This window comes from Amphibalanus amphitrite, unplaced genomic scaffold (genome assembly GCF_019059575.1).
Source record: "Amphibalanus amphitrite isolate SeventyFive unplaced genomic scaffold, NRLGWU_Aamphi_draft 001186F_arrow, whole genome shotgun sequence".
Classification (NCBI taxonomy): domain Eukaryota; kingdom Metazoa; phylum Arthropoda; class Thecostraca; order Balanomorpha; family Balanidae; genus Amphibalanus; species Amphibalanus amphitrite.
In genome coordinates, this window is record NW_024882680.1 from 102,238 (window position 1) to 127,024 (window position 24,787).

Below are 24,787 nucleotides of genomic sequence, written 5' to 3' on the forward strand. Positions count from 1 at the left end.
TTATGACGTCACTAAAACGTCAATTTCTCAAAAATTTTCAGACGGATTTCGCTCAAATTTTCAGGGTACGTGTCAAATTGATGTAAGAAAAGGTACTGAAAGTTTGGCGGCGCTGCGCGCCGCCGTTTTTGAGATATCGCAAAAATTCGCGAGGAGGGGTAAAATTTACCCCCCAGCCCCGCGCGGGTTAAACACCCTCCTGTACATATGTTCTTCTATACACGTGCAAGGCCCACTCTCGCGCTTGCTCGTTTGTCGCCCCAAAAGGCGTCTTACTGCTATATGGTAAGGTTTCCGGGAAGCTCTCGGGCTGCTTTTGATGACAGTTCTGAACCCATTTGCAGAGCTCCATGATAGACTGTCTGATGAACGGGTGCCGCGGAGCTGTGGGTTCTGTATTACGCCGCCGTTTAGTGACATGGCCCCGGCAGATTTGTGGTGCGCTGTGCGTTGGACGGCTGACGGCGCCGAGGGAGGCGGTCCCTCCCGCCGGGGCGGGGCCACCGGTGATGGTCCCTCCCACCAGGGGCGGGGCCGCCGGCCAGCGACCGCCGCCGCCGGGAGCGGGGGCGGAGCCAGCCACTCGCCCCGCCCCGCGCCGCCGCCGGGCGGGGGCGGGGGCGGGGGCGGCGGCGGCGGCGGCAGTGAGGCGGCGGCGGCGGTCGGGGATGGCGCGCGGCGCTTTGCTGCTGTGTCTGGTGCTGACGGCGGCAGCGGCAGCCGCCGCCGAGGGCGACGCGTCGCTGTCGACGCGTCTGGCGGCGCTGGAGGCGGCGCAGCGCGCGGACCGCGCCGAGCTGGTCCAGCTGCGGGCGCAGCTGGCCGGCCGCGACCGGCTGCGGGAGGCGCTGCCGCAGCTGGGCCGCGAGCTGCGGCAGCTCAGCCGCCACGTGGGTGGCCAGGCGGCCGTGAGGGACGAACTGGAGGAGCTGCGCGCCGAGATCGGCAGCTTCAGGTGAGCCGCCGAGCCGGCGTGCACGGGGAGGCGCGGCGCGGCCACCACGTGCCGGGGAGGGATGTGCGGTTACCTACTCTGTTCATGTTAGTGTGGCATGTTTGCGTTGCATGATATGTTGATCGCTGTCTATGTCCCGGGACATTTACGCTGCCTTTGTCTATGTCCCGGGATGTTTACGATGTCTTTGTCCATGTGCCGGAATATTTACTCGGCCTTTATCTCTGTGTTGGTAAGCAACAATTGATGCTGTTCGTGTCTATGTGCCGGATCCTACATGCTGTCCATGTCTCTGTGTTAGCAGTAAATATGCGGTCAGTGTCTATAACGTGCTGTGTATTACGTGCTGGGACATTTACGTTGTTCAAGTCTCTGTGGACAGCTATAAACGCTGTCCACTCAGTCCGTGTCTGTGCGCGGCGGGTATAGTAACACCGCCAGTCTTTGTGTCGATAATATGTTGCTGTCCTATGGCCCTTGTCTGTGTGTGTCGGGATATTTATGGTGTCCGTATCTCTGTGTCGGCAATACAAACATATGCGCTGTTAAACGAGCAAAATCGGTAGGCGTTTCTATTGCACTCACAAAAGTATGCAGTAGAAGATTCAATGCGATTCTTTAACCCGCGCCCTGCTGGGGGGGGTGTTTGAACACCCCCCCCTTGTGGTTTTAAGCGAATATCTCAAAAACGGCGGCGCGGAGCGCCGCCGTTTTTGGTACACCTTATCATACATCAATTCTACACATGTTGTGAAAATTTCAGACCAAGGTCATTCAAGGTCAGGTCACCAGGTCACTTGAAGTGACCTCACCTCATAAAAAGTTTCAATGTCTGTCATAGCTACACCGAGAGACCGATTGCTTTGAAACTTTCAGCGGTTGATAAGGGTAACAGTATCTATAAAATGTATATCTCGGAATTTTGATATCGGTGACCTAAGGTCAGGTCAATTTTGCGACCTCCCCATTATCCCGGCAGTTGCTGGGGTATTTCGCCACCCACCGTTTGCTGGGGGGGGGGGGGGGCGTTAAACGCCCCCAGCCGATAACTCGAGAACCAATAGGCGCAGCGAAACGCACGAGGCGGCAAACGAAAGAACGCCACGAGACGCTTCAGATGAGTACTTTAAAATTGAATTTTGAGGTCACAGGTCGGGTCAAGGTCAGGTCAAACACCTGAAATCGGGCTTTCAGTAGCATGGACTTCAGGACTTCGCAATGGGCGCCTCTCGTCATAAACTCTGTCAAAACGGTGCAGAATCCATCATATAAGGCCTACAAGAGTGTCAGCTCCATGTAGGGGTCAGTAAAGCATAGGTCAGGGTCAAGGTCAGGTCAACCGGGTAGGCACATATCCCCGAAAATCAAAACTGATATTCGCAGCCTATGACACATGTTTTATGGGTAATTTGGAGCGTAGAACACGATGGTGACATTCATTTTATCATATGTGTACGTGTTTGGCTTAAAAAGTTCAATTTAAGAAATGCATGTATCATGGTCGTGAAGTAGTCACGAGAAATTGCCAAGATTCAGTTGAAGATTTTGGAAAATGCGGAACGATAATCAATAATCGAAGATAGCCATTTGATTGTTCATGGTATTGGCAGTCTAATGGCGTTTACGGCATGTCTGTATGTCTATTCTGTGATTTTATATGATTTTATGAACATATGCCGTTTTTGGCCGAAAACTCAGAAATCATGACGTCACTAAAACTTCGATATCTCAAAAAATTTTCGACTGATTTTTTTTAAACTTTGTCACAATAAACTTCAATCAATTCCCTACAGGTACCCAAAATTTGGCGCGCCTGCGGCGCGCCGTTTTTATGCTATGGCCCGGCGAAAAAAGTGGGGGCGTTTAACGCCCCCCCCCCCAGCAACTCGCGGGTTATAAGTCAATGGGAGAAAATTGAAATGCGCCTCTTTTGGACGAAACACATTATAAACACTCCCAAACACTGAATTACAAGTGGTTTAGACACACTGAACATGAAAATGGTGTCCGTGACCCTTGTTTATGCCCTGAGGTCATCTTAGGTCACGAATGGTATCTAACAGTTTTTCGCAAATAACTTTTGATAGAGGCATGCTAGAGCGATGAAAACGCCTTAGATGTGTTCAGCTCGACGATACGGATCGACTGATATGCAACATGACCCTTTCCGGTCAGGTCATGACCTTGACCTGAGGTCAAATTTTCAAGTTGACCTTTCAAGGTCAAGTTATAGTTCATTCGATGCGTCTTGACGAGAGGAACACGATGCCGGTAAAAGTAAGCTCGTACAAGGCTTGGGTCAAAAGTTATTGCCGCAAAACTGTTTCCGAAAAAAATCGGCTATTTTTGCAGTTTTTGCCCCCTGCAGGCAAAACCGTTGACGTTAGGTCAAATCTGAGAGAATTACTCAGAAAGGGCGTTAATAGGGCTATCGAATGTGCTTTTCCGCGGCGCTGTAGCTCTATTGGTTCCCGAGTTATGCGTTGGCTTCTTGGAAATTTTCGATATTCGACCTGGAAATCGGCGAAATTTTGCCTTCAATGACCTCTGGTGACCTGACCTTTGACCTGACCAAAAAGTTGACCGAAGTGATTTCGTCATTATTTTTGGCGCTCTTTCGAACGCCGCCTTCCGCGTATCGCTACGTGGCCCAGGAGCCGAGTTACAAGGGGGGGGGGTGTTCAAACACCCCCCCCCCCCCAGCAGGGCGTGGAAATCCAGGACCCCCAGCCGGGCGCGGGTTAAGACCTAGAACCGCAGAAGAACCGGATGGAATGAACTAACTAGCACGTAAGTACCTAACAACTAAAACAAAAACAGTTTTCGTACACCGCAAAACGTGTGTAGTGTGTACCTACAAGCATTGTCGGTAGTTCCTGTAGATTCGGGACAGCGTTTGGGCAGCTCGATAACAACTGACGACTTCATTTCGACCGTAGACGGCTTTGAGTATTTAATTTAGATTGGAAATAAGTAGCCCCTATAATGGGTGTCGTTTATAGAGGACCCCAGCCCTTATACAAATAATTTATGTATTCTAACCCCTTAGCGTTGCGCGGTACACTAAGAATTGCTGTGTAGTGTGTAGGTACTAGGTAGATAGGTATTGTATTGTAAAGTTGACCGTCAGAGCCCTATACCAATACATTTCGGGGCGGGTAGCGCCGGCGGTAAGTTGCATGCAATATTTGTGCGTGTCTCGTGTATCTGGTCGTGTCTCGCGTAGTGTGTCGTCTGGCAGTCGGGACCCTATACACTGCCGGCCGGCCGCTGGTTCGCGGGCCGCTGCACGGGGCGGCCGACACTCGCCTATCGTTGCGCGCGGCGGCCGGCTCCGCGCACTGCACGCGGTGGCCGGCCGACACCCGTTTGCGGTTGCGGGCGGTTAGTCGGAGGCCATTAGGAGCTCTGATGGCTGCCCGGCCTTCCTCACTAACGTAATTATGTCATATGAAAACCGCAGCGGGAGCGGCGGGCGGCGCGGTGTGGCCAGGGAGCGGGACGCCGGAGGGGCACTGCGCCGGTCGGGCGAGAGTCTCAGCACCGGGCGAGAGCCTCTGCTCCGGGGGAAAAGCCTTAGTGACGTGGCGAGAGCCTCAGCACCGGGGGAGAGCCTCAGCACCCGGGGAGAGCCTCAGCACCCGGAGAGAGCCTCAGAGCCGTGGAGAGTCTCAGCGCCGGGGTGAGAGCGCCAGGCAGCCTCGGCAACGATGGTGCAAATGATGCGTCACCGTCTTTCTCGATGCATGGGCTGGATTTTTTGACACGCTGGAGGCACGGCTATCTGCCAAAATGTCGATGGCGGCTGATGTTAGTGTGGTGCTGCCTTAGTATACCCGGGCGCCGTCCGTCGGCAGCCTGGCCTCGGTGACGGGCGGCACGCGACACCGCCCGTCAGTGGTCGGTGACAGCTCACTCAGTTCCACACCGCCGCCCGCTGCCACACAAAGCAACGTCGTAGTAGTTTATTGCTAATGGATTGCCCGTCTTTCTGAGGTTCAGCTGCGATGCTCGGACGATCCATGCCAGTGGTTATTGCGTATCAAAACTGAACCTGCTCATCGTGAGCCATGCGAGGTGATGTGGAAATAGGGTACTGCGCAAATTGCTGCGCCCGGCTGAAAAGTTTCTAATGCCCCGTCCGACCGGACATAGTCCCGGGTAGTTGGCTACGGTCCCGAGACTGGGACTGCGGAACGGGACCTCAGGATAGGCTGCAGATGCTCAGAGTGCTGTGGCATGGGGTCGGTGGGGATACTGAGCCGCTGTCGCCTGCCGACGGGCTAAGTATCCCCACGTAGGTATCTCCGTGTCTCCGGGCTCCGCATCAGCCGTATCTCCGTATCAGCCGTATCTCCGTATCAGCCGTATCTCCGCATCAGCCGTATCTCCGCATCAGCCGTATCTCCGTATCAGCCTATATCTCCGTATCAGCCGTATATCTCTGTATCAGGTGCTGAGCGGCTGTCCCCCGGCGTTCTGCAGCTGGCGACCGACCGAGGTAGGCCGTCACAGGGTCTGAGAGAGGGCGTCGCGTGACGTTACGCTCCAGGGCGACCGCTAACGGGGTACAAAACGGCGCGTGCGTGCCGTCACAGAGGCGGGTGGATCGGCGGGTCGGCGGACGACCCGCCGGGCGTCGATGGCGATCCCGGGGCGCAGGACTGAAATAGTCAGTTTACCTATTGCTGAAGTCAGACACCCCCGGTGTGAGCTGCGAGGTGCCGGATGATGGGTATGTGAGAGTGAGAGAGCTGTGGAGGCTCTGTCAGCCGTGCCATGAGCGAAATACCGAACAAATATTCCCTTTATCATTAATTTAAGTGTCTTCGGACAATTTTCCGCTCTCTAATGCCGATTACTAAGAGAAGTACATGTGTCAGTGTCCCGTCCCACCGTCCGCGTGCCAATGGCCCATGTCGGTGTCAGTGTCCTTGCGAGTGTTCCATTCCAGTGTCCTGTAACTGACGGCCCCGTGTCATTCCCCGATATCTGACGATCCCGTGTCAGTATCCTATAGCCGACGGTCCAGCTGTCATTCCCCTATAGCCGACGGTCCCATGTCATTCCCCTAGCTGACGGTCCCGTGTCCTGACGGTCCCGTGTCATTGCCCTACAGCTGACGGTCCCGTGTCAGTGACCCGTGTCAGTGTCCTGTAGCTGACGGTCCCGTGTCATTCCCCTATAGCTGACGGTCTCGTGTCAATATCCTATATGGTACAGGTCCAGGTTTATAATTTCTGGCTTGCCGCCGTTTGGCGATTTCGGCCGAGTGTCTGGTTGACGGCCCCGTGTCATTCCCCGATATCTGACCTGACGGTTCCGTTCTGTTCCAGTCAGGAGGTGCACGCCGTGAAGGCGCTGGGCCGCCCTCCGCCGGTCAGCGCCGACCACACGACCGTGCAGTGGCTGCGTGAGCGGGTGACGTCACTGGCCAGTCAGCTGGCCGAGCTGTCGGAGCGCGCCAACGCTACCGAGCTGCTGCAGCTGCGACAGGCGAGTGCCGACGGCTGGCGCGGGCGGAGCTCGGGGTGCAGCTGTAGACAGGGAGCACAGGGTGATCGGGAGGTCAGGGGAGGACAGAGGAGCACAGGGTGACCGGGAGGTCAGGGGAGGACATGGGTCACGGGGAGGAGGCAGGGGTCACGGGGAGGTCAGGGGTGAAGGGAGGTCAGGGGAGGACAGAGTCACGAGGAGGTAAGGGAGCCGCAGCCACTTGGTCACGTGGAGGTCAGGAGAGGACGGTAGGAGGAGAGGACAAAACAGCCCCCCCCCCAAAAAAAAACGGGGAGATACATATACGTCTTACTTTCCATTAGGTATGCACGACACATTTGCGCCCGGCCTATACGCACCAGGTTTACCGGTGTTATGCCCTGGTGCGCGACAGGAGTCGGCGGACCGCTCTGAGCAGCTGCGGCTCGAGCTGCGCCAGCTGGCCGAGCGGCAGCAGCAGCTGCGCGCGCAGCACGAGGCGCAGCGCAGCCGGTCGGCGCAGGTGGGCGCCGAGCTGGCCGAGCTGCGAGAGGAGGCCCGCCGGCAGCAGGACACCTTCAGCAGCCTGCTGCGCGAGGTCAGTGAGCGGGCTGTCGGCCGGCCGACTGTCGGCCTGGCTCTTCTCTCTCTCTCTCTCTCTCTCTCTCTCCTCTCTCTCTCTCTCTCTCTCTCTCTCTCTCTCTCTCTCTCTCTCTCTCTCTCTCTCTCTCTCTCTCTCTCTCTCGCTCTCTCTCGCTCTCTCTCTCTCTCTCTCTCTCTCTCTCTCTCTCTCTCTCTCTCTCTCTCTCTCTCGCTCGCTCGCTCTCGCTCTCGCTCTCTCTCTCTCTCTCTCTCTCTCTCTCTCTCTCTCTCTCTCTCTCTCTCTCTCTCCTCTCTCTCTCTCTCTCTCTCTCTCTCTCTCTCTCTCGCTCATTTCCTTACTTTCCCTTACCCGTAGTTCCGCGGCTATTTTGCATTTCGAATTTTCTACCTTCGTATCGAGGCCACGTTGTCAAGAAACATGGCAACAATATCGATGCAACAATCGATGACAGTATGGCAACAATCGATCACAACGGCGTCGATGCGAAGGTCGAAAATTCGAAACGAAAACAACAAACGACTACGACTACGTATTAGTCGAAAAAACGTACGTTGAATTACAATGTCTAGTCGTTCAAGCTTGAAATCATACTCTATTAGTCGCACGTTTGCTCGTCTTTGGGTCACCAGGCGTCCGTCCAGTAATATCATTGATGCATTAACGGGCGCTCCACCGGAATACTGCTACTGGTGTCAGACGACAGCAAAGAGCAGGGTTATTTATACAGCGGTAACTACGTGCGCATGGGAGACAGCGGCCGCCGGCCACGGCAGCAGCCTCGCTGATACGAGGCTCCCAAACGACCGGTGGCGGCTGCTGCCCCCCGCGGGGAAAGTCACCTCCCGGGAACACCGCCCCAAGAACGCGGGGTCACACAGTAACATTTTTTACCGTGACCGAAGCGCGGGGTCACACAGAAACACATGTATCTTGTCTGACCGGGAGCGGCCGTGCGTTCCACGTCCCCGCGGCGGATGTCAGCTAATGGCGTAACCCACGCTCGGCGTTCTCAGACAGGGAGACACGTAAAGGACCCAACGAGTCCCTCTGTTTCGGCGGGCCTGTGACTAAAAGGCACCGAGTGAGGTCGTCCGTCATGTTTGGGCGTAATAAAACTCTCGTCTCACTCGTTTAGAGTATGATTGCTCTCTCCTGTTACCACTAAATGTGCTGCTTAATTGCTGGTCTTTTCGAGGCTCATCAAGTTGTGCAGTTTGTTTTCTAATAGGCATTTCTTTTTTAACTACAGGGCTGTTTCATCGAAACTTTCATTGTTGCTCGTTTATCGACTTAATGAGTAAGGAACAAGTAATGCGGATGCCAATGGCCCTAAATCATTTGGCCAGTTTCTCTTTTTTAGCTATTCATAATTGCCTGTCCCGTAGCTCAGTTGGTAGAGCATTGGACTCCCGGTAGTGAGAGCCCGGGTTCGAGACGCTCCGGCGCTCGATATTTGAGACTCCTGACGGGGATGGTCTGCGGTTGGTGGGAGCAGCCGCAGCCAGTTGAAGTCAGTTGAGTGGGACAGGCCGTGTCCGGCTTTGAAGGGCACGTTAAACTTTGGCATCTAAATTCTCCCGTTACCCGGAATTGCGCGATCGGACGGTAGGGGTCGGGGTCTACGCAACAAGCTCTGCTTAGCGTGGGTTCCGGCTCTGTCAATCCGTCCATTCAGACATTCGAGCTAAATTTATAAAAAAAAAAAATAATTAAGCTATTTCCGTAACAAAACTAACAAGAAATGTCTCACCGGATTGAGATAGAGGCAAACTACTGTACCTAATGAGTTTATAGTATATGTATGATATAAATAACCTCCTTTTGAATTGGTTTTACTGGGCCGATATGGTATCTATTTTATGTCGCCGTTTCGCTCATGGTAGCGAGTCGATGTTAGCTCCGTGTCGTCTCTGTGGCCGTCCCTCGGTCCTGGTCTGTCGTTGGCTCGGTGTGCACAGCTACCCGCCCCGGCCCAGCGCTCGGGGAGCTGGACGCTGCTCCTGCTGCGTTTCTCCGCCGCCGACCGCCCTGCAGACCCTCTGGCGGCGGCGCCGCGCCGGGCCGGGGACTTTCTCCCGCCGACCGCCGTCAGCCGTGTACCCGCCACACTGGCGCACGCCGCGGCCGGGCCCATGGCACAGGGCGACCCGTATCCTTGGGGCGACCCAATTAGGCCAGCGCTCGGTCCCGCCGCTAATTAGAAGTGTGAGAGTAATTAAGGCGTCGCTGCAGACGGTTGCAGCGCCGGCAGGAAACGGACGCGGATTTTTAGCGAGCGGGCGGGCCGGGCGGCGGAGGCGGCTCTCCCACGCCGGGCCGGGCCGGGCCGCTCATGGGACACCGCTTACCACCGTCACCGGGTGACTGGTGCGCCCGCCAGTTCACCCACCGGTTCACCCGCCAGCTTACCCACTGGGTCACCCATCAGTCCAGCGCCGGCTCCTCTCTCAGAACTGATCACGTTGCAACCAAACATTGCCCATGCAATCACAGGCCATAGACCAATTTTACCACATATCGAGGTGAAAGTCCTGTAAAACTTGTCGTTGTACGAAATAAGCATATGTAGGGGAGAGTGGGGTAATTTGGCCGCTTTTTTTTTAGAAAACGATATAACTTAAAATTGACGACACATTTCTGCATTTTCTCAACGCTGGCAGGTGTCGCATTCATTTTACTTTACTGGACAGTGAACTTGAAATGATAGAGTAATTACTTATATCGAAATTGTGACGTATTACAAAGATCTGCAAGGCGGCCAAATTGCCCCACTAGCAGGGTTATTTGGCCGGGGGTGTGGGGCAATTTGGCCGGTGTTAGTTTGCGGTCGGGATTTTCTGTTATATTGCGAGTCAGCTTCAGATTCAGCAATGACGTGTGTCCTATGACGCATTTGCCGCATTTTTGAGGTTGGCTCAGGGGTCACAGGGGTCAAAATAGCCAAATTAGCGGCTCTAGATGCGATCACAGTTTTTTTTACGAATAACTTTTGAAGTAATCAAGCTAGGCCAAAACTTCGAGTACCATCGTAATTCTCTCGTCAGTCCGCATCGAAAGATATATGTGTTGACCTTGAGAAGTCAAGGTCAAAGGTTGAACTCAGGTCACGTTGCATCAGGTCGCTTGACCTCAAGGTCACGTGATTTCAAGGTCATCATGCATATCATTCGATGCGCCTTGGCGAGCTGAACAGAATGAGACCATTTGTGCGGCTGTACCATTTTTGTGTAAGGATTTATTAGCAAAAAACGTTTGGTAGCCTTTGATGACGTCACATGCTCTTACAGTTGGCCAATCGGAAGTAAGGCATCAAAGTAGTCAAAGTTGTTCATGAATCATGTCATTTATGGTACAATTGACCATGAAAACTCGGCCGTCCCAGCATAGTGACCATGAGCGCACCGGCCAAGTTGCCCCGCTAGTCCCGGCCAAATTACCCCATATTGCCATTCTAAAAATTTTTGTCTATAAGGTCATCACGGCTTTACGGAATTAGATAAAATTGCTCTTGGAACCACTGAACACCCCTAAGAATGGCGCTATAATGTCTGAATTCGTTTTTAGCCCGAATACTACATGTTATACAACAGAGCCTATTTTAAGGGAATTTGACTGGGGGGGCAACCTGGAAAATTGTCTTTAATAATCCATTAACCCTCGCCCGTATTGGTGTTTCCAGTAGCGAGCGTACAGGGGGGGGGGTCCGTTGGACCCTCCCCCTTGCCGTTTCGCCCCTGATCGAGCTAGAGCTTCGCGGAAAAAACGACCGTGTTGCCCGTGATGAAAGGAAGCCGATTATACCCAATTTTAAGGTCCTAGGTCATCGGTTGACCTTCCAGGTCAGGTCATTGACCCAAAAGTCGGGAAAATCGGGACCTGTTAGAGCGTCGTAAAGAGTGGCTGCTATGGTTTTTCGGGGTGCTGATCACGAATGTCATGTTAGTTATGATCATAGATGATGTCTTCATGCATTTAGGCCAGGTCAGGTCAGGTCAGGTCAACCAGTAGGTAAGGGTTTTGCCGGGTATTCGTAGTAGGTGGCAACCGCCTCTGACAGCTTCGTAACATGTTACGAAGGCACCAAAACTACTTCGTAAATGGTCAAATGGTTGCTTAATTCGAATTCAGCTCCAAAAACTAGCCTAGAAACATATAAAACTCGAAAATGTGAACCGAGGTCATCAAAGGTAAATGATCTGACCTGACCTTCCGGTGATCTTGACACCCACCCTAATGCATGGAAGCAACATCATATCCCATGTTTGAACGTTTGAAACCACGAAAAGACTGCAAACGCGCGGCTAATGCGAGGCGACATACGCCGAATCGCGACCTCGGCCAAACATGGTGCCATGGTGCTAGGCCGCCGGTGCATCTGAAAGAACTGTGGTGCCCCTGACAAGCCTGAAGTTCCAACGACAGGCCCGTGGTGCCCCTGACAGGCCCATGATGCCTTTGCGAGGCCGGTGGTGTCCACGTGAGGCCGGTGGTGCCCCTGGGCCCTGACAGGACTATGGTGCTCCTGACAAGCCTGGAGTGTCCCCGACAGGCACGTGGTGCCACTAACAGGCCCAAGGTGTCCCAGTCCCTGTGAGGCCGGTGGTGTCCCTGCCAGGCATGTGGTGTCCATACTAGGCCTCTGGTGCCCCTGACAGGTCCGTGGCGCCCTTGCTAGGCCTATGGTGCCTCTGGCAGGCCTATGGTGCCCCTGGCGGGCCTGTGGTGGTACCCCTGACAGGCCCAAGGTGGTGCCCCTGCGAGGCCGGTGGGGCCCCTGGCAGGTCTGTGGTGCCCCTGGCAGACCTATGGTGCTCTGGCTAGGTTGATGGTGCTCCCAACAGGCCTGTGGTGCCCCTGACAGGCCGGTGGTGCCCCTGGCAGGCCTGTGGTGTCCCCGGGCCCCAAGACGGTGGGCCCGGTGGGGGGTCATGACCCATATGACCCACCCTTAGATACACCACTGGTCATTACTTACAGACTGACTCATTTGACATCCATTGCAAAACAAGTCACAGTAGTTACGTAGTATGTTTTCACCCTGTTCCTTTATGCCCATTTTTATAGTGGGCAAATCTCGACGACTAGGGGGGCAATTCTGTTGAGTGCGGGGGCATTTGCCCCCCCAGTTAACATGTTAAAATAGGCCCTGTTATACAACGTTGTAAACAGAAGTAAGAGTTACCATTTTCTAATGAAATTAACGTTTTATTAATTTTGAATAAAACTACGAGGGGCAAAGTTTTGACATTTGTCCTCCAGTTATTTCTAACCATGACAAATGAACAGTGGCGGCGGAATAGGGGGTGCAGGGGGTGCAGCTGCACCCCCATCGAAAAACATGGGGGTGCAAACATATCTTTTTGCACCCCCAAAATCCGTACAAGGGGCCCGTCGCACCATCCAATACATTTTCTTCTGAAAGCCAGTGATCGGGAAACGAACACTGATGTGGAATCATCCGGGATGTCCAATTATGGTCAGGAGAGCCCCATGCTAGTCTTTGGGGCCCCCACACCGGCTAGAAGTGTCCCGAGCCGCGTTTGATGCTCCATGCGGCATCTGAGGGCCCCCACGATGGCCTCAGAGGGCCCTTTTATGATGATCTCTAAGGGCTTCCACGATGACCTCTGTCCCCTGGGGCCCTACAACGGCCACTAAGGGCCCTCATGACGACCGCTGAGGGTCCCACAGAGACTCCAGGGCCCCAAGGAGACTCAAGGGGCCGCGCTGGCCTCTGAGGGCCCCTATGACGGCCTCTGAGGGCCCTTACGATGATCCCTGAGGGCTCTCACGACGACCTCTGTCCCCTGGGGCCCTATAACGACCACCAAGGGCCCTAATGACGACCGCTGAGGGTCCCACAGGACTCCAGGTGCCCCGCTGGCCTCTGAGGGCCTCTACGACGCGCGACGGTCGCTGAGGGCCCTCGTGACGGCCCTAGACCCAACTCAAGTCTGAGGGCCCATTTGGCTTCAGACGGCCCAGCGACAGCCCCAACACAGCCAGGCTGCAGGGGCTATGCTGGCATCTGGGGGCCTGCAACGGTCTATTGAGGGCCCTAACGATGGCCTCTAGCGTTCTTACCAAGGCCTCTGAGAGCCCTGCAAAGGTATCTGAGGGCCCATGAAGACTCTCACTATGGCCATGGACCCTCATGACGACCTCTGATGATCCTCTCGAAGGCTCCTAAGGGTCCTCACAACAACTTCTGAGGACCCCAGGATGGTCCCTAAGGGGCTGAGGGCCCTGACGACGACCTCTCTGAACCCTCACGATGGTCTCTAAGACCCAACGGAAGCTCCAAAGGCCCACGCTGGCGGCTGAGGGCCCCACGACGGCCTCTGAGGGCCTCGACGCAGGCAGGCTCCAGGGGCCATGCTGACCTCTGAGGGCCCTCTTGACGGCTTCTAGGGCCTAACGAAGGCTTCAAGGGCCAACGCTGGCCTCTGAAGAACCCTACGACGGCCTCGGAGGGCCTCAACTTAACGCAGGCAGGTGCCAGGAGACATGCTGGCATCTGAGGGCCCCGCAGAGTTCAGATTCAGAGGGCTCAACGACCTTTGTGGACCTTACGAAATACGAAGGTCTCCGAGAGCTCACGCAGGCTCCCAGAATTCCACAATGATTCTCAGGCCCCATGTCGGCTTGTTGAGGCACTTTATCTGCTCTTGATGCCCCGTCGCCGGCCTCTGAGAGTCTCAATGTCGGAACTTATGGAGGCCATGGGCTCTACACCGGCTTTTATGGCCCCTACATCGACTCTTGGGACTCATGACCCATGAAATGTGGGTCTACGCGGCTTCTAAGAATCCCATGCTGGTTCTAGTAGCAACCAGCCGGATATTTGGGCTCACACGCGAGCTCCTGGGACCCCGTGCATATACCCCAGGGGTCTACCTGCCTCTAAGACCCCACACATACTTTTGGGGCTCAAACGCTTGCCCCTGAAGGCCCCACTGACACTGAGACCCCCTTTCCCCTATTCAGTCCTCCATACCGGCTCTTTAGGCTAAGCATCGGCTCCTGTGGCCTCCATCCCGGCTTTGGAGGGCTTCCATACAGGCTTTTTTTTGGGGTCCGATGCCGGTTTCTGAGAGCCCTCAAAAGACTTTCGGGCCTATACTGCCTTCTGAAACCTTTCAGCAACTTTCAAGGGACCGACCCTGATCGGAGGGCTCATTCAGTCTGGGGAGTCATGTAGGTCTCTGGAGGAGTCTTTATGTGGTCGGTTTCCAAGGGGCTTCTAAGCACGGTCTTCTTGGAACGGTCTCGTACGGGCCCTCAATGGTTCACTGCGGAATGCGGATCCAGAAAGTGGCTTGAGACGCTGCGGGTGGTGGCTAGACTAAAAGATTAGCCGATAAAAAAAAATAGAAAAAAAACTAGCTGCATTTGCTTCTTTATGCTTTAATTATTTGAAATAGGTAGGCACACTGCAATTTCAAACCTTTTACAGAACTTATGTGTATGGGGATAGTTTTCCAAAATCTTGGTTTTTCATAAATCAATAATAATCACTCAAAAAAATGAATGGGGGGGGGCCCAAAACTTCCAGAGGGGCCCCTTGAGAAAACTTTGCACCCCCATCCAAAATTACCTTCCGCCGCCACTGCAAATGAATAGAGACTAGAGTTATTTCACTCACTTTTATTAGTCATCGTACAGGTGGGGGCGGCCAATTTACACCACCGGCCAAATTACCCCACTCTCCCCTACGTACCTACTGATCTGCACCTATACATTACATACCATTGAAGCCACAAAAGTCGCTTCCAGTAGGCTCATACGGTCATTCATCACTGAGACATGTGTGAACGCTTGTGAAATAGCATGTAGTGAAAACCTAGTTGTAGCTCCGGGCAGAGCAACACCCATTTGCACTCCTGCAACATTGTCTTTGTTATTATTATTTATATATTTTAGGCTCTCCACGGTGCTCAGCCGCCGTCAGCCGCCGTCAGGCGTCAGCCGACGTCAGCCGCCCTCGTCGGTCAGTCTACGGAGCAGTGTGGCGCAGCTACAGGCGTCAGCAGCCGCCGTGGCGCCTGTCCTGCACATTCTCTGTCCACAGGCCGCGCGGCCCCCATCCCCGGCGAGGCGTCTCCGGCCCCGGCGGCGGTTCGCTGGCTCACGGTTCGTCGGAAGGTCATCTCAGGCTCAAAAGAAACGGTATATACCATTCGAAAGCTGACGGTGAGCTGAATCCAAAAATGTATTTTTTATCCAAATCGATCGATGGCCTTTTTTGAAAATTGCGTTTTTGTAAAAACTTAATAATCTTTTATTCAACGGGCTGTCTCGGACATTCTTGAAAACATAAACATGTATTTTTGAGTTCCAGGGAAAGCTGAACGCCAAAAGAACAATATTTAGCGAAGCAATATTTCCAAACATTAAAGGGACCCTCCCACCTTCAAAAAAGTTTATGAATTGGCATGAAAGTGATGTCGCTCGGTTCAGAAAGAGCGAAAACGAATATCTACCAAATTTCACCGAAAAATATTCACCGGTTTTCAAGATATTAGACTTTTACTTTTGTTTACTTTTTGGGATCTCCGCTGTTTCTAGCGGCTTTATTTTAGAAGTGCGGCGTTTGCGGCAGATGTTGCGCGCAAATAGCATATACCAACGCGTGCTACAAAACGTTTTAGTCAAACATTTAAAAATCGTTAGATATCTGCGCTGACGTCACACATTCAGAGGGGTATTCCTAAGCATTAGCCCCTCTGAATCAAAATGCTGCAATTTTGAAATTCAATATTTCCGATTTAAGGCATTTCTCGATGTTGTGAGTGCCGAAACCGGTAATTGTGAGCCAGGGACCCCATTTTGGCTATCTCAACTCAAATCTAATGTTAAGGTGGGAGGGTCCCTTTAATATGCGTCTCCCACAGCCGACAATAAGGCGCAATCACACATCTCAGTGTGACGATGGACCAAAGTCAGCCACACAGAAGCGTGAAATGACCCTTATCGACTCGCAGACCCGGCGCTCTCGGCCCGCCTGACCGGCCACGGAAAGAACGTTCGGCTCTTGTTCTACTAAACAAATGTAGTATTTGCCACTTTAACTGTCCACATCGCTATTAAAGTTACTCAGGATACCTGTGAAGAAAATTCATTGTTCTGCTTGATTTACAACATGCTTTAATTTACATTTTTCTTATACATGTTTTGTTCCATCCAGCTGCGATCAGTGCCCGCGCAGGGGAAGTGAGCGGGGTTTCACTGTCAGAGGCTGTACTGGTGACAGCTGCTCGGCCGTGCGACCGGTCAAAGGTTACCCTGCCCCGCCGGGCGCTACCCCCACTCCACCCGAGCTGAGGCCGGTGCAGCCTCTGACATTTCAGCGCGGCCAATTTTCCTTATATGGGCATGATACCAAGCTCAATTGAGCAAAGTAGACATGAACATATGCAAATTAATGCATGATGTGAAGATGACAGAACAATGAATTTTCGTCACAGGTATCCTGAATAGCTTTAATAGCGATGTGGACAGTTAAACTGACAACTTTGACATTTGTTTAGTAGAACGAGAGCCGAACGTTCTTTCCGTGGCCGGTCAGGCGGGCCGAGAGCGCCGGGTCTGCGAGTCGATAAGGGTCATTTCACGCTTCTGTGTGGCTGACTTTGGTCCATCGTGACACTGAGCTGTGTGATTGCGCCTTATTTTCGGCTGTGGGAGACGCATATTAATGTTTGGAAATATTGCTTCGCTAAATATTGTTCTTTTGGAGTTCAGCTTTCACTGGAACTCAAAAATACATGTTTATGTTTTCAAGAATATCCGGGACAGCCCGTTGAATAAATGATTATTAAGTTTTTAGAAAAACGCAATTTTAAAAAAAGGCCATCGATCGATTTTGATAAAAAATACATTTTTGGATTCAGCTCACCGTAAGCTTTCGAATGGTATATATCGTTTCTTTTGAGCCTGAGATGACCTTCCGACGAACCGTGGGCTCCCCGTCAGCTCCGCTGGACAGATGCTGCCCTGTGGGGACGGGTGGTGGGGAGAGGGCGGTGATCTGTCGGTCGGCCCGGCGGGCTGCGGGCGGCAGCTGCCGGTCGGTAGCCCCCCCCCCCTGGGACCGATGGAGGTCGGCACCGGGTGGTGTCCGATTTTACAGACCGATATCCTGTCAGAGGCGCGGGACTGGCGCCATCAGATCACAGATCCGTACACCAGAAACCGCTGCCTCGGAGCTGCAGACGGCGGCGGACGTCGACTCGGACTGCCAACTCTGTGTCTCTCTGTCTAGTCTAGACAACTAATTGAGCTGACAGATGACCGCCAGCCATCGCCATCAGATCTGCAGTTCTGACAGATACAATTCAAAGCCGGGGGCCGTAAATCCTGTGAGCTTGGAACTCCGAACTTCCTGCAGTCAGCGCTCCCGGGCCTCCTGATGATAGACGGATCTAAAATGACTGCAGGAGAACCCAATTCCATCGGACGGAGCGGACCACTGCTGTCAGACTGTCGTAGGGATGGATCAGACTGTCGGAGGCAACTATCCGCTGCTGTCGGAGGGTGGGCCGCTGTTGTCCATAGGGGTGGGCTGCACTGCTGTTGGAGGGGTGGGTCGCGCTGCTGTCAGAGCACGTCACGTCTCGGGTGACGTCGGCAGACGGCTTACCACCGCCACCCCACTCCACTGCGGCCGGACAGACGGCGTATTGCCACTCACAGACGACGTATTTACTACCGCCACTCCACTGCCGGACAGACGGCGTACTACCGCCACTCCACTGCCGGACTGACAGCGTAGGACTTCCGCCACTCGACTCTGGCCATTAGCGTAATTAGTCCGGCGCAATGTGCCATTGTCGTGTGTGTCCCGAGCCGGGTAGGGGGAGGGGGCAGATTTTTGTCGCCGGGGCGCTGTGTTCCGTGTGTCGCGATTGTTACGCCAGAACTCGCCGGCAGGGGAGTGAGTTGTCTGACGCAGAGAACAATAGGTATGCTTCGACAGCCGGCGTTGTGCAATGTGCAGCGGCCGTTAACTCTAATCCACAACATCAACGGTATTGCTGTCATTTAACGCCGCCGGAATGACTGCTTACGAATAATGCCCGAATGTCGCAAAAGGCATCAATGTGCCACAGCCAGTCGCACATGGGCAAGTCGCCAGGCGCCCAGTCAGTTTTGCTGGGCGGCTCAGCGCAGCAGGCACTTAGCAAGGCTAACCGTGCTTGGGATGTGTAATTTGTTTGTCTTGTATAGGTGAACAGCGTCACTTTTTTACTATACCTACCATGCGTGCATACCGCATACGTGCACAAATAAAGGTGACATGCTCCTAAACCCGTTTCTGTGGGATTCTTACGGTCCTTATGTGCATGACGTCATACTTTTGGTGATACGAGATCCATGAATAAAAAGTAGGTGACATGCATGTAATTCTGGACAATACAACATCATTTGTGCCTTGAGCGAAGGCCAAATTTTATGCATTCCACCCGTAGGTATACCTATGTATGATTGCTATTTGTTACCTTAATTAACCTAAAAACTCCCTATGGCTGAATGGCGCCTAATTACACGTATTCCAGCTGCGATATTTAAGTCGCCCACTATCCTCTGGCGATGCTAACGTTCAAACGCAGCCGTGCACGCATGAGCACATTCGGGGGAAATCGGCGCGCTGGCCGCGGTCCGGCAGTTGGGAGAGCACCTGCTCGGTCCGCGGTGGCGGCGCTGCTGAGCGGCGGACGTCTGGTGGGTGTGTCCCGGGGCGCCGGGCGGCGGACGGCCGGTGGGTGTGTCCCGGGGCGCCGGGCGGCGGACGGCCGGTGGGTGTGACCCGGGGCGCTGCTGAGCGGCGGACGTCTGGTGGGTGTGTCCCGCGGCGCCGGGGGTGCGTATTATTTAGGCCAGGGTTCATAATGTCCAGGGCATGATGTGTCCAGTGCTCGAAATGGCCAGTGCCTTGAATTGGCCAGTGTTCATATTGTCCAGGGATTACATGGTCCAAATGTGGCCAACTGGCTGCAGATAGGGTAAATTCAAAGAGGCCAGGGTTCATAATGTCCAGGGCACGATGTGTCCAGTGCTCGAAATGGCCAGGGCTCATAATGTCCAGGGCACGATGTGTCCAGTGTTCGAAATTGCCAGGGTTCATAATGTCCAGGGCACGATATGTCCGGTGTTCAAAATGGCCAGTGCCTTGAATGGGCCAGAGTTCATAGTGTCCAGGGATTACATAGTCCACCCAACCCAACCAAACCTAACCTATCCTAACCTAACCTAAAATAACCTAACCTAACCTAACCTAACCTAACCTAACCTAACCTAAGGTAATGATGTTTGCCTACCGGGGATAAGGAAATAATTTCTCGCATGAATAGATTGCAAGCAATAGTAAATCAAATATTTTTAGGTTAAGTGGTTATGCATCAGGCTTCAGGCCGAAGGCCTGAAGCCAGATACATAACCACTTAACCTAAAAATATTTGATTTACTATTGCCTGTAATCTCTCCTAAGGCATTGCCTTCGGCACTGCACTGCTTCGCATTGAGCTGGTTCCGTGTTTTTTACATAATGACGTCACTTTCAGTGACTATGTAATCCCTGGACATTATGAACTCTGGCCCATTCAAGGCACTGGCCATTTTGAACACTGAACACATCGTGCCCTGGACATTATGAACTCTGGCCATTTTGAACACTGGACACATCGTGCCCTGGACATTATGAACCCTGGCCATTTCGAACACTGGACACATCGTGCCCTGGACATTATGAACCCTGGCCTCTTTGAATATACCCTATCTGCAGCCAGTTGGCCGCATTTGGACCATGCAATCCCTGGACATTATGAACTCTGGCCCATTCAAGGCACTGGCCATTTTGAACACTGGACACATCGTGCCCTGGACATTATGAACTCTGGCCATTTTGAACACTGGACACATCGTGCCCTGGACATTATGAACCCTGGCCATTTCGAACACTGGACACATCGTGCCCTGGACATTATGAACCCTGGCCTCTTTGAATATACCCTATCTGCAGCCAGTTGGCCGCATTTGGACCATGCAATCCCTGGACATTATGAACTCTGGCCCATTTAAGGCACTGGCCATTTCGACACTGGGCATAACGTACCCTGGACATTATGAACCCTGGCCAGAATGAATGCTCCCCGGCGCCGGACGTCTGGTGGGTGTGTCCCGGGGCGCCGGGCGGCGGGCGGGCGGTGGGTGTGTCCCGGGGCGCCGGGCGGCGGACGGCCGGTGGGTGTGTCCCGGGGCGCCGGGCGGTCGCCGGCGCACACTGGTCGGAAACGCCCTCACGAGAGGCCACGGGCGATTCCGGAGTTTCGGATTATTTTTTATATAGATCGATTTGAAATTGATCAAATATTATATTTAGGCCAAAAAAACTAATCCGGGTGACCAAAAATAGCTGTAATCAGCCCCCGAAGATGGGGTATCCCAGAACTCGGAAACTAACGCGGAGCAAGAGGTTTCTTGAGGCGGATATTCAGAGTCTTATTGCTGATAGACACCAAATTGAAATCCCACATATTATGCATCAAAATGTTCGTTATGAAGTTGCCGACTGGTCAGTGCAAAATTTTTGGTATACTTTTTCCCTAACTAAGAGGTACTATAGCTTTTTTATGAAGGCTCTCCTACAGTGATTCTGGAATATAACTGCAAAGTTTAGGTAAGGAAACAACAGGTAGTCCCATCTAGTTCCACCCTGATTTTTTGTGAGATGAAGTAGGATTTAAATTTACACCAGGGCAACATAAAAGCTAACTGCGCATATTTGCGCAAAATTTGCAGGAGCCGTTCTTCCTACCCAACTACCGCCCGCCCCGCCCCAGTTTCGGCTCGGCCGCCGCGCCCGGCTTACGCTGACCTGTGTGGCCTGCACGCATCCATGCGCAGCTGACTGGTCATTAAAAACAGATGCGCTTGAGTTTATGAATTTTGTGAAAAGCGCGTTTTATGTATGCATTTATGTATGTATTGACATCAAAAGCCTTCCACATATTGCGTGGCGATTACGGCTTGTATTTAGAGAGCCTTGCTATTGACAACCATCACTCGGCTGAAGAAAGTGGAAATTGAAACCTTCGTGAATATAAGACGCTGCAAATATAGGACACCTGTCACTGACGTCGGGTTACCTTGGACCGTCTTTTTACATTAGATCACAATTCCGGTATTTAACCCTGGCCGGACCGATTGGTTTTCTACATTGACCGGGGAGGGTTGGTACATCTCCCTCGCCGTTTCGCCTCTAATTGAGCTAGAGCCTCGCGGAAAAAACAAGCTTGTGTGCCGTTATAAGACGCAAAAATTAGGTACTACCCGATTTTAAGGTCTTAGGTCAGCCAGTGACCTCTTAGGTCAGGTAAGTGCCATAAGGCACGGGCTCGGTTTTAGGTTAATTACTTTGCCAAAAATGGTCGCACTGCCGCGATTTTGGCATAATCGTGTTTGTCTAGCTCAGGCGCGTTGAATGCTATACTTGGTGTTCGGTTGAAGTCAACTTAACCCTCACCGGCACAGGCAATTTTGCGTCCTTCGACGGCACAAGGGGGGGGGGGGGGGGTTGGTACGACCCCCCTCGCGTTTGGCCCCTGATCGAGCTAGAGCCTCGCGGAAAAAACGAGCGTGTTGCCCGTCACGAGAGGAAGCCGATGATACCCAATTTTAAGGTCCTAGGTCATCGGGTGACCTTCCAGGTCAGGTCAATGACCCGAAAACCGGGAAAATCGGGACCTGTTAGAAAGTCGTAAATTGTGGCTGCTATGTGGTTTTCCGGGGTGCTGATCACGAATATCGTATTAGTTTTGATCAGAGATGATGTCTTTAAGCATTTAGACCAGGTCGGGTCAGGTCAGGTCAGGTCAACCGGTAGGGGTTGTGACGGGTATTCGTAATACGTGTAATACGTAACATGTTACGAAGGCACCAAAACTACTTCGTAAATGTTCAATTGGTTGCTTAATTAGAATTCAGCTCCAAAAACTAGCCTAGAAACATGTAAAACTCGAAAAAGTGAACCGAGGTCACCCGCGAGGTCACCAAAGGTCAATGACCTGACCTGACCTTCAGGTGACCTTGACACCCATCATGATGTATAGGAGCAACATCAAATCACATGTTTGAACGTTTGAAACCACGAAAAGCTTGCAAACGCGCGGCTAATGCGAGCCGACATACGCCGAATCGCGATTTCGGCCAAACATGGTCACGGAAAATAGGTCACAGGTCAAAGGTCATTGGGGTCAGGGTCATGCAATTTTCAGGGTAGGTGTAAAATCGATCAATGCGAGGGTACTAAAAGTTTCGTCGCGATCATACCCCCCCCCCTCTGTGCCGGCGAGGGTTAAGGTGTTAACCTCGGGTCAAGGTCAGGTCGGAGCCCCTCAGGTCACGAAAATGGTTGAAGGAGGTCATATCGCATATCATTCGATTCGGCAGGTCTTCCTGAGTCCAATGGTGGCTTTCCCGACTCTCTAGCTCCATCTGATCAGGAGTTATTGACGAAAAACTTACATGGCCTTAGTGACGTCATAAATGACGTCACGCAAAGTCAACAATGCTAAAGTCAAGCACTGGACCTTGCAAGGAGTGCATGAAACCATTCCCGGTGCCCGAATAGCAGCTCCCAATTTCCCTTCTTGACTTAAAGTGGTGCTAGATCCTGTATTATTCTCAATTATGACGTCATAACTTAACAGATTTACGTCATATATTTAGTGCTTGACATCCAAATGATAGCTTACATATGACAGAGAAGGTATGCAAAGTTTTATGAAGTTTGCTTCACTAGTTGTGGAATAACAAGCAAAAAACTTTTGCGGAAAGGCCGCTGGCCTCTCGCTGGAGCGTTTCCGACCAGTGTGCGGCGGTCCGATAAATCGTCCCGGCCGCGGTCATCTCGCGGCGGCCGCTCACCGCTCCGTCTAATGGTCAGCCGACAGCTGGCACGCAGCACCGGCGGACGGACGGCGGAACACCATTACCGCTTAGAACGGTCCGCCGCCGAGACCTGTCCCGGTCCGCGGGTCGCGACCTGACCAGGTGTACCACTGTGACCTGACCTGATGCACCACTAAGACCTGGCCCAGTCTGCGGACCGCCACCTGACCTGACCTGACCGTGGTCTGTGACCGGACCTGGTGTAGGTACTGATGTGACCTGACCTGCCCGTGGTCTGTGACCGGAACTGGTGTACTGATATGACCTGACCCGACCTGTGACCTGTCGGCTGTCAGGGAGGTTAGTCTCTAAAGAACCGGGGATGTTTGCCAGGTTAGCTAGCTGCTCGCCGGCCGGCTGTCAGAGAGATGCGTCTCTGAGGTACCGGGGACTGGTGGCGGGTGGTGACTGCGCCGGCGGCTGCCCCAAGCTGGCATTGAAGCTAAAAGGCAGCTGCCGGGTCACATAGCCGGTCAGACGCGCACCGGGCCGCCGCCGAGCCCGGAAACGGCGCCGATATAGCGGCCTCCGGGCGCAGGTGCGCGGCCCTGTCCTGAATTGGCCGATGCTCTGTCCGGAGGTGTCCGCTGCTCTCTCCGGAGGTATCCGCCACCCTGTCCGGAGGTGCTCGCCGCGCTGTCCTGAGGTGCCCGCGGCCCTGTCAGTGCACAGCTGCCGGACACCGGTGAGGCGTCCCGGGGCGACCACAAGGCCTTGTATGGCCAGCCTGTCTAACGCACGAGATCCGAGCGGCCAGCCAGTCCGACGGAGATCGGCTAGCCCGGCTCTGCCATGCCGTCGGAGCCGTCCCGTCACCACAGACCCTGCCCGGACCACCCGCTTTGGCCGGCTGTCTGTGACGGCGGAGGACTCTCCCTCCCACCCCTTCTGGCGAGGGCGTGTGGCACGCGGAGCATGCCTCCTGCGACAAATTGCCGGACTTTCTTCCAGGCCGGTCGCCGGCCGACACGCGGGCGGCCGAGGTCCTAATTGGGAGGCGGCCCACCTGCCGGCCGCCCGGCTATGCAGCCCGTCAGAAGTGGCATCCTTTGTGTCCGGCCGATGGTATCAGCGTCCGCCGAGGTTTCGGGTATTGTGGGAGGAAGGAGGGACGGGTAGGGGAGGGCGGCGTCACTGACGGCCACCTGTTGTGACCGAGACGCCCGACAGCAGTGACGCGGGGCGGCGGTCGACGTCATTGACACGCCGGCCGGCCGGCCCCGGTCCCTGGTCCGGCGCGGCCCGGTCCCTATGTCTGGCTCTGGTCCCTGGTCCGGCCCCGGTCCGGCCCCGGTCCCTGGTCTGGCCCTGTCCGAACCGTCCGTGCCGGTCCTTCCGGCGGGCGGCACTTTGAGCCCGGCTGGGGCATTTTGTGTCCCATTGTATGTGTCTAAACACATGCAACGGCAGAAAACAATGCCACCCCGCCAGCTGCTTTACCGGAGATCAAACGTAGACGACAGGATGCGGTGTCATTAATTAACCCATTTATGCCCAGGAATTTTGACCATCATGAAAATCGACGAAATCAAAATATGTTATGCTCCTACCAGGGCCTTGTATGGAATCGAAAATAATTTTTGCCTGCAGCAAAAGTTTCTCGAGAAAAACGTAAAAAACATGCGTTGCGAAATCGCAACGAAGGGCACACCGGGCGCCATCAGCGTTGCGAAAACGCAACGACGGGCACATCAGACGGACATAAAGTACACTGAACTGCCGCATATGCTAATATATTTTGACAAAACATCAATCAACTGTTGACAACTATTGCTTGAAAATGCGGAACCCACATCCGTCAT

General features: G+C 53.6%; 1 protein-coding gene across 1 annotated transcript in view; it reads left to right on the forward strand.

The window, feature by feature from the left end:
- Positions 1-662: 662 nt before the first annotated feature.
- LOC122370938 (trichohyalin-like) overlaps positions 663-24,787 on the forward strand; it is a 36,620-nt gene continuing 12,495 nt past the window's right edge. The window contains exons 1-3 of the mRNA XM_043346911.1: positions 663-955; positions 6,292-6,451; positions 6,846-7,028. Coding sequence (XP_043202846.1) covers positions 669-955; positions 6,292-6,451; positions 6,846-7,028 — 630 coding nt within the window. The 5' untranslated portion in view covers positions 663-668. The remainder of the gene's footprint in view (positions 956-6,291; positions 6,452-6,845; positions 7,029-24,787) is intronic.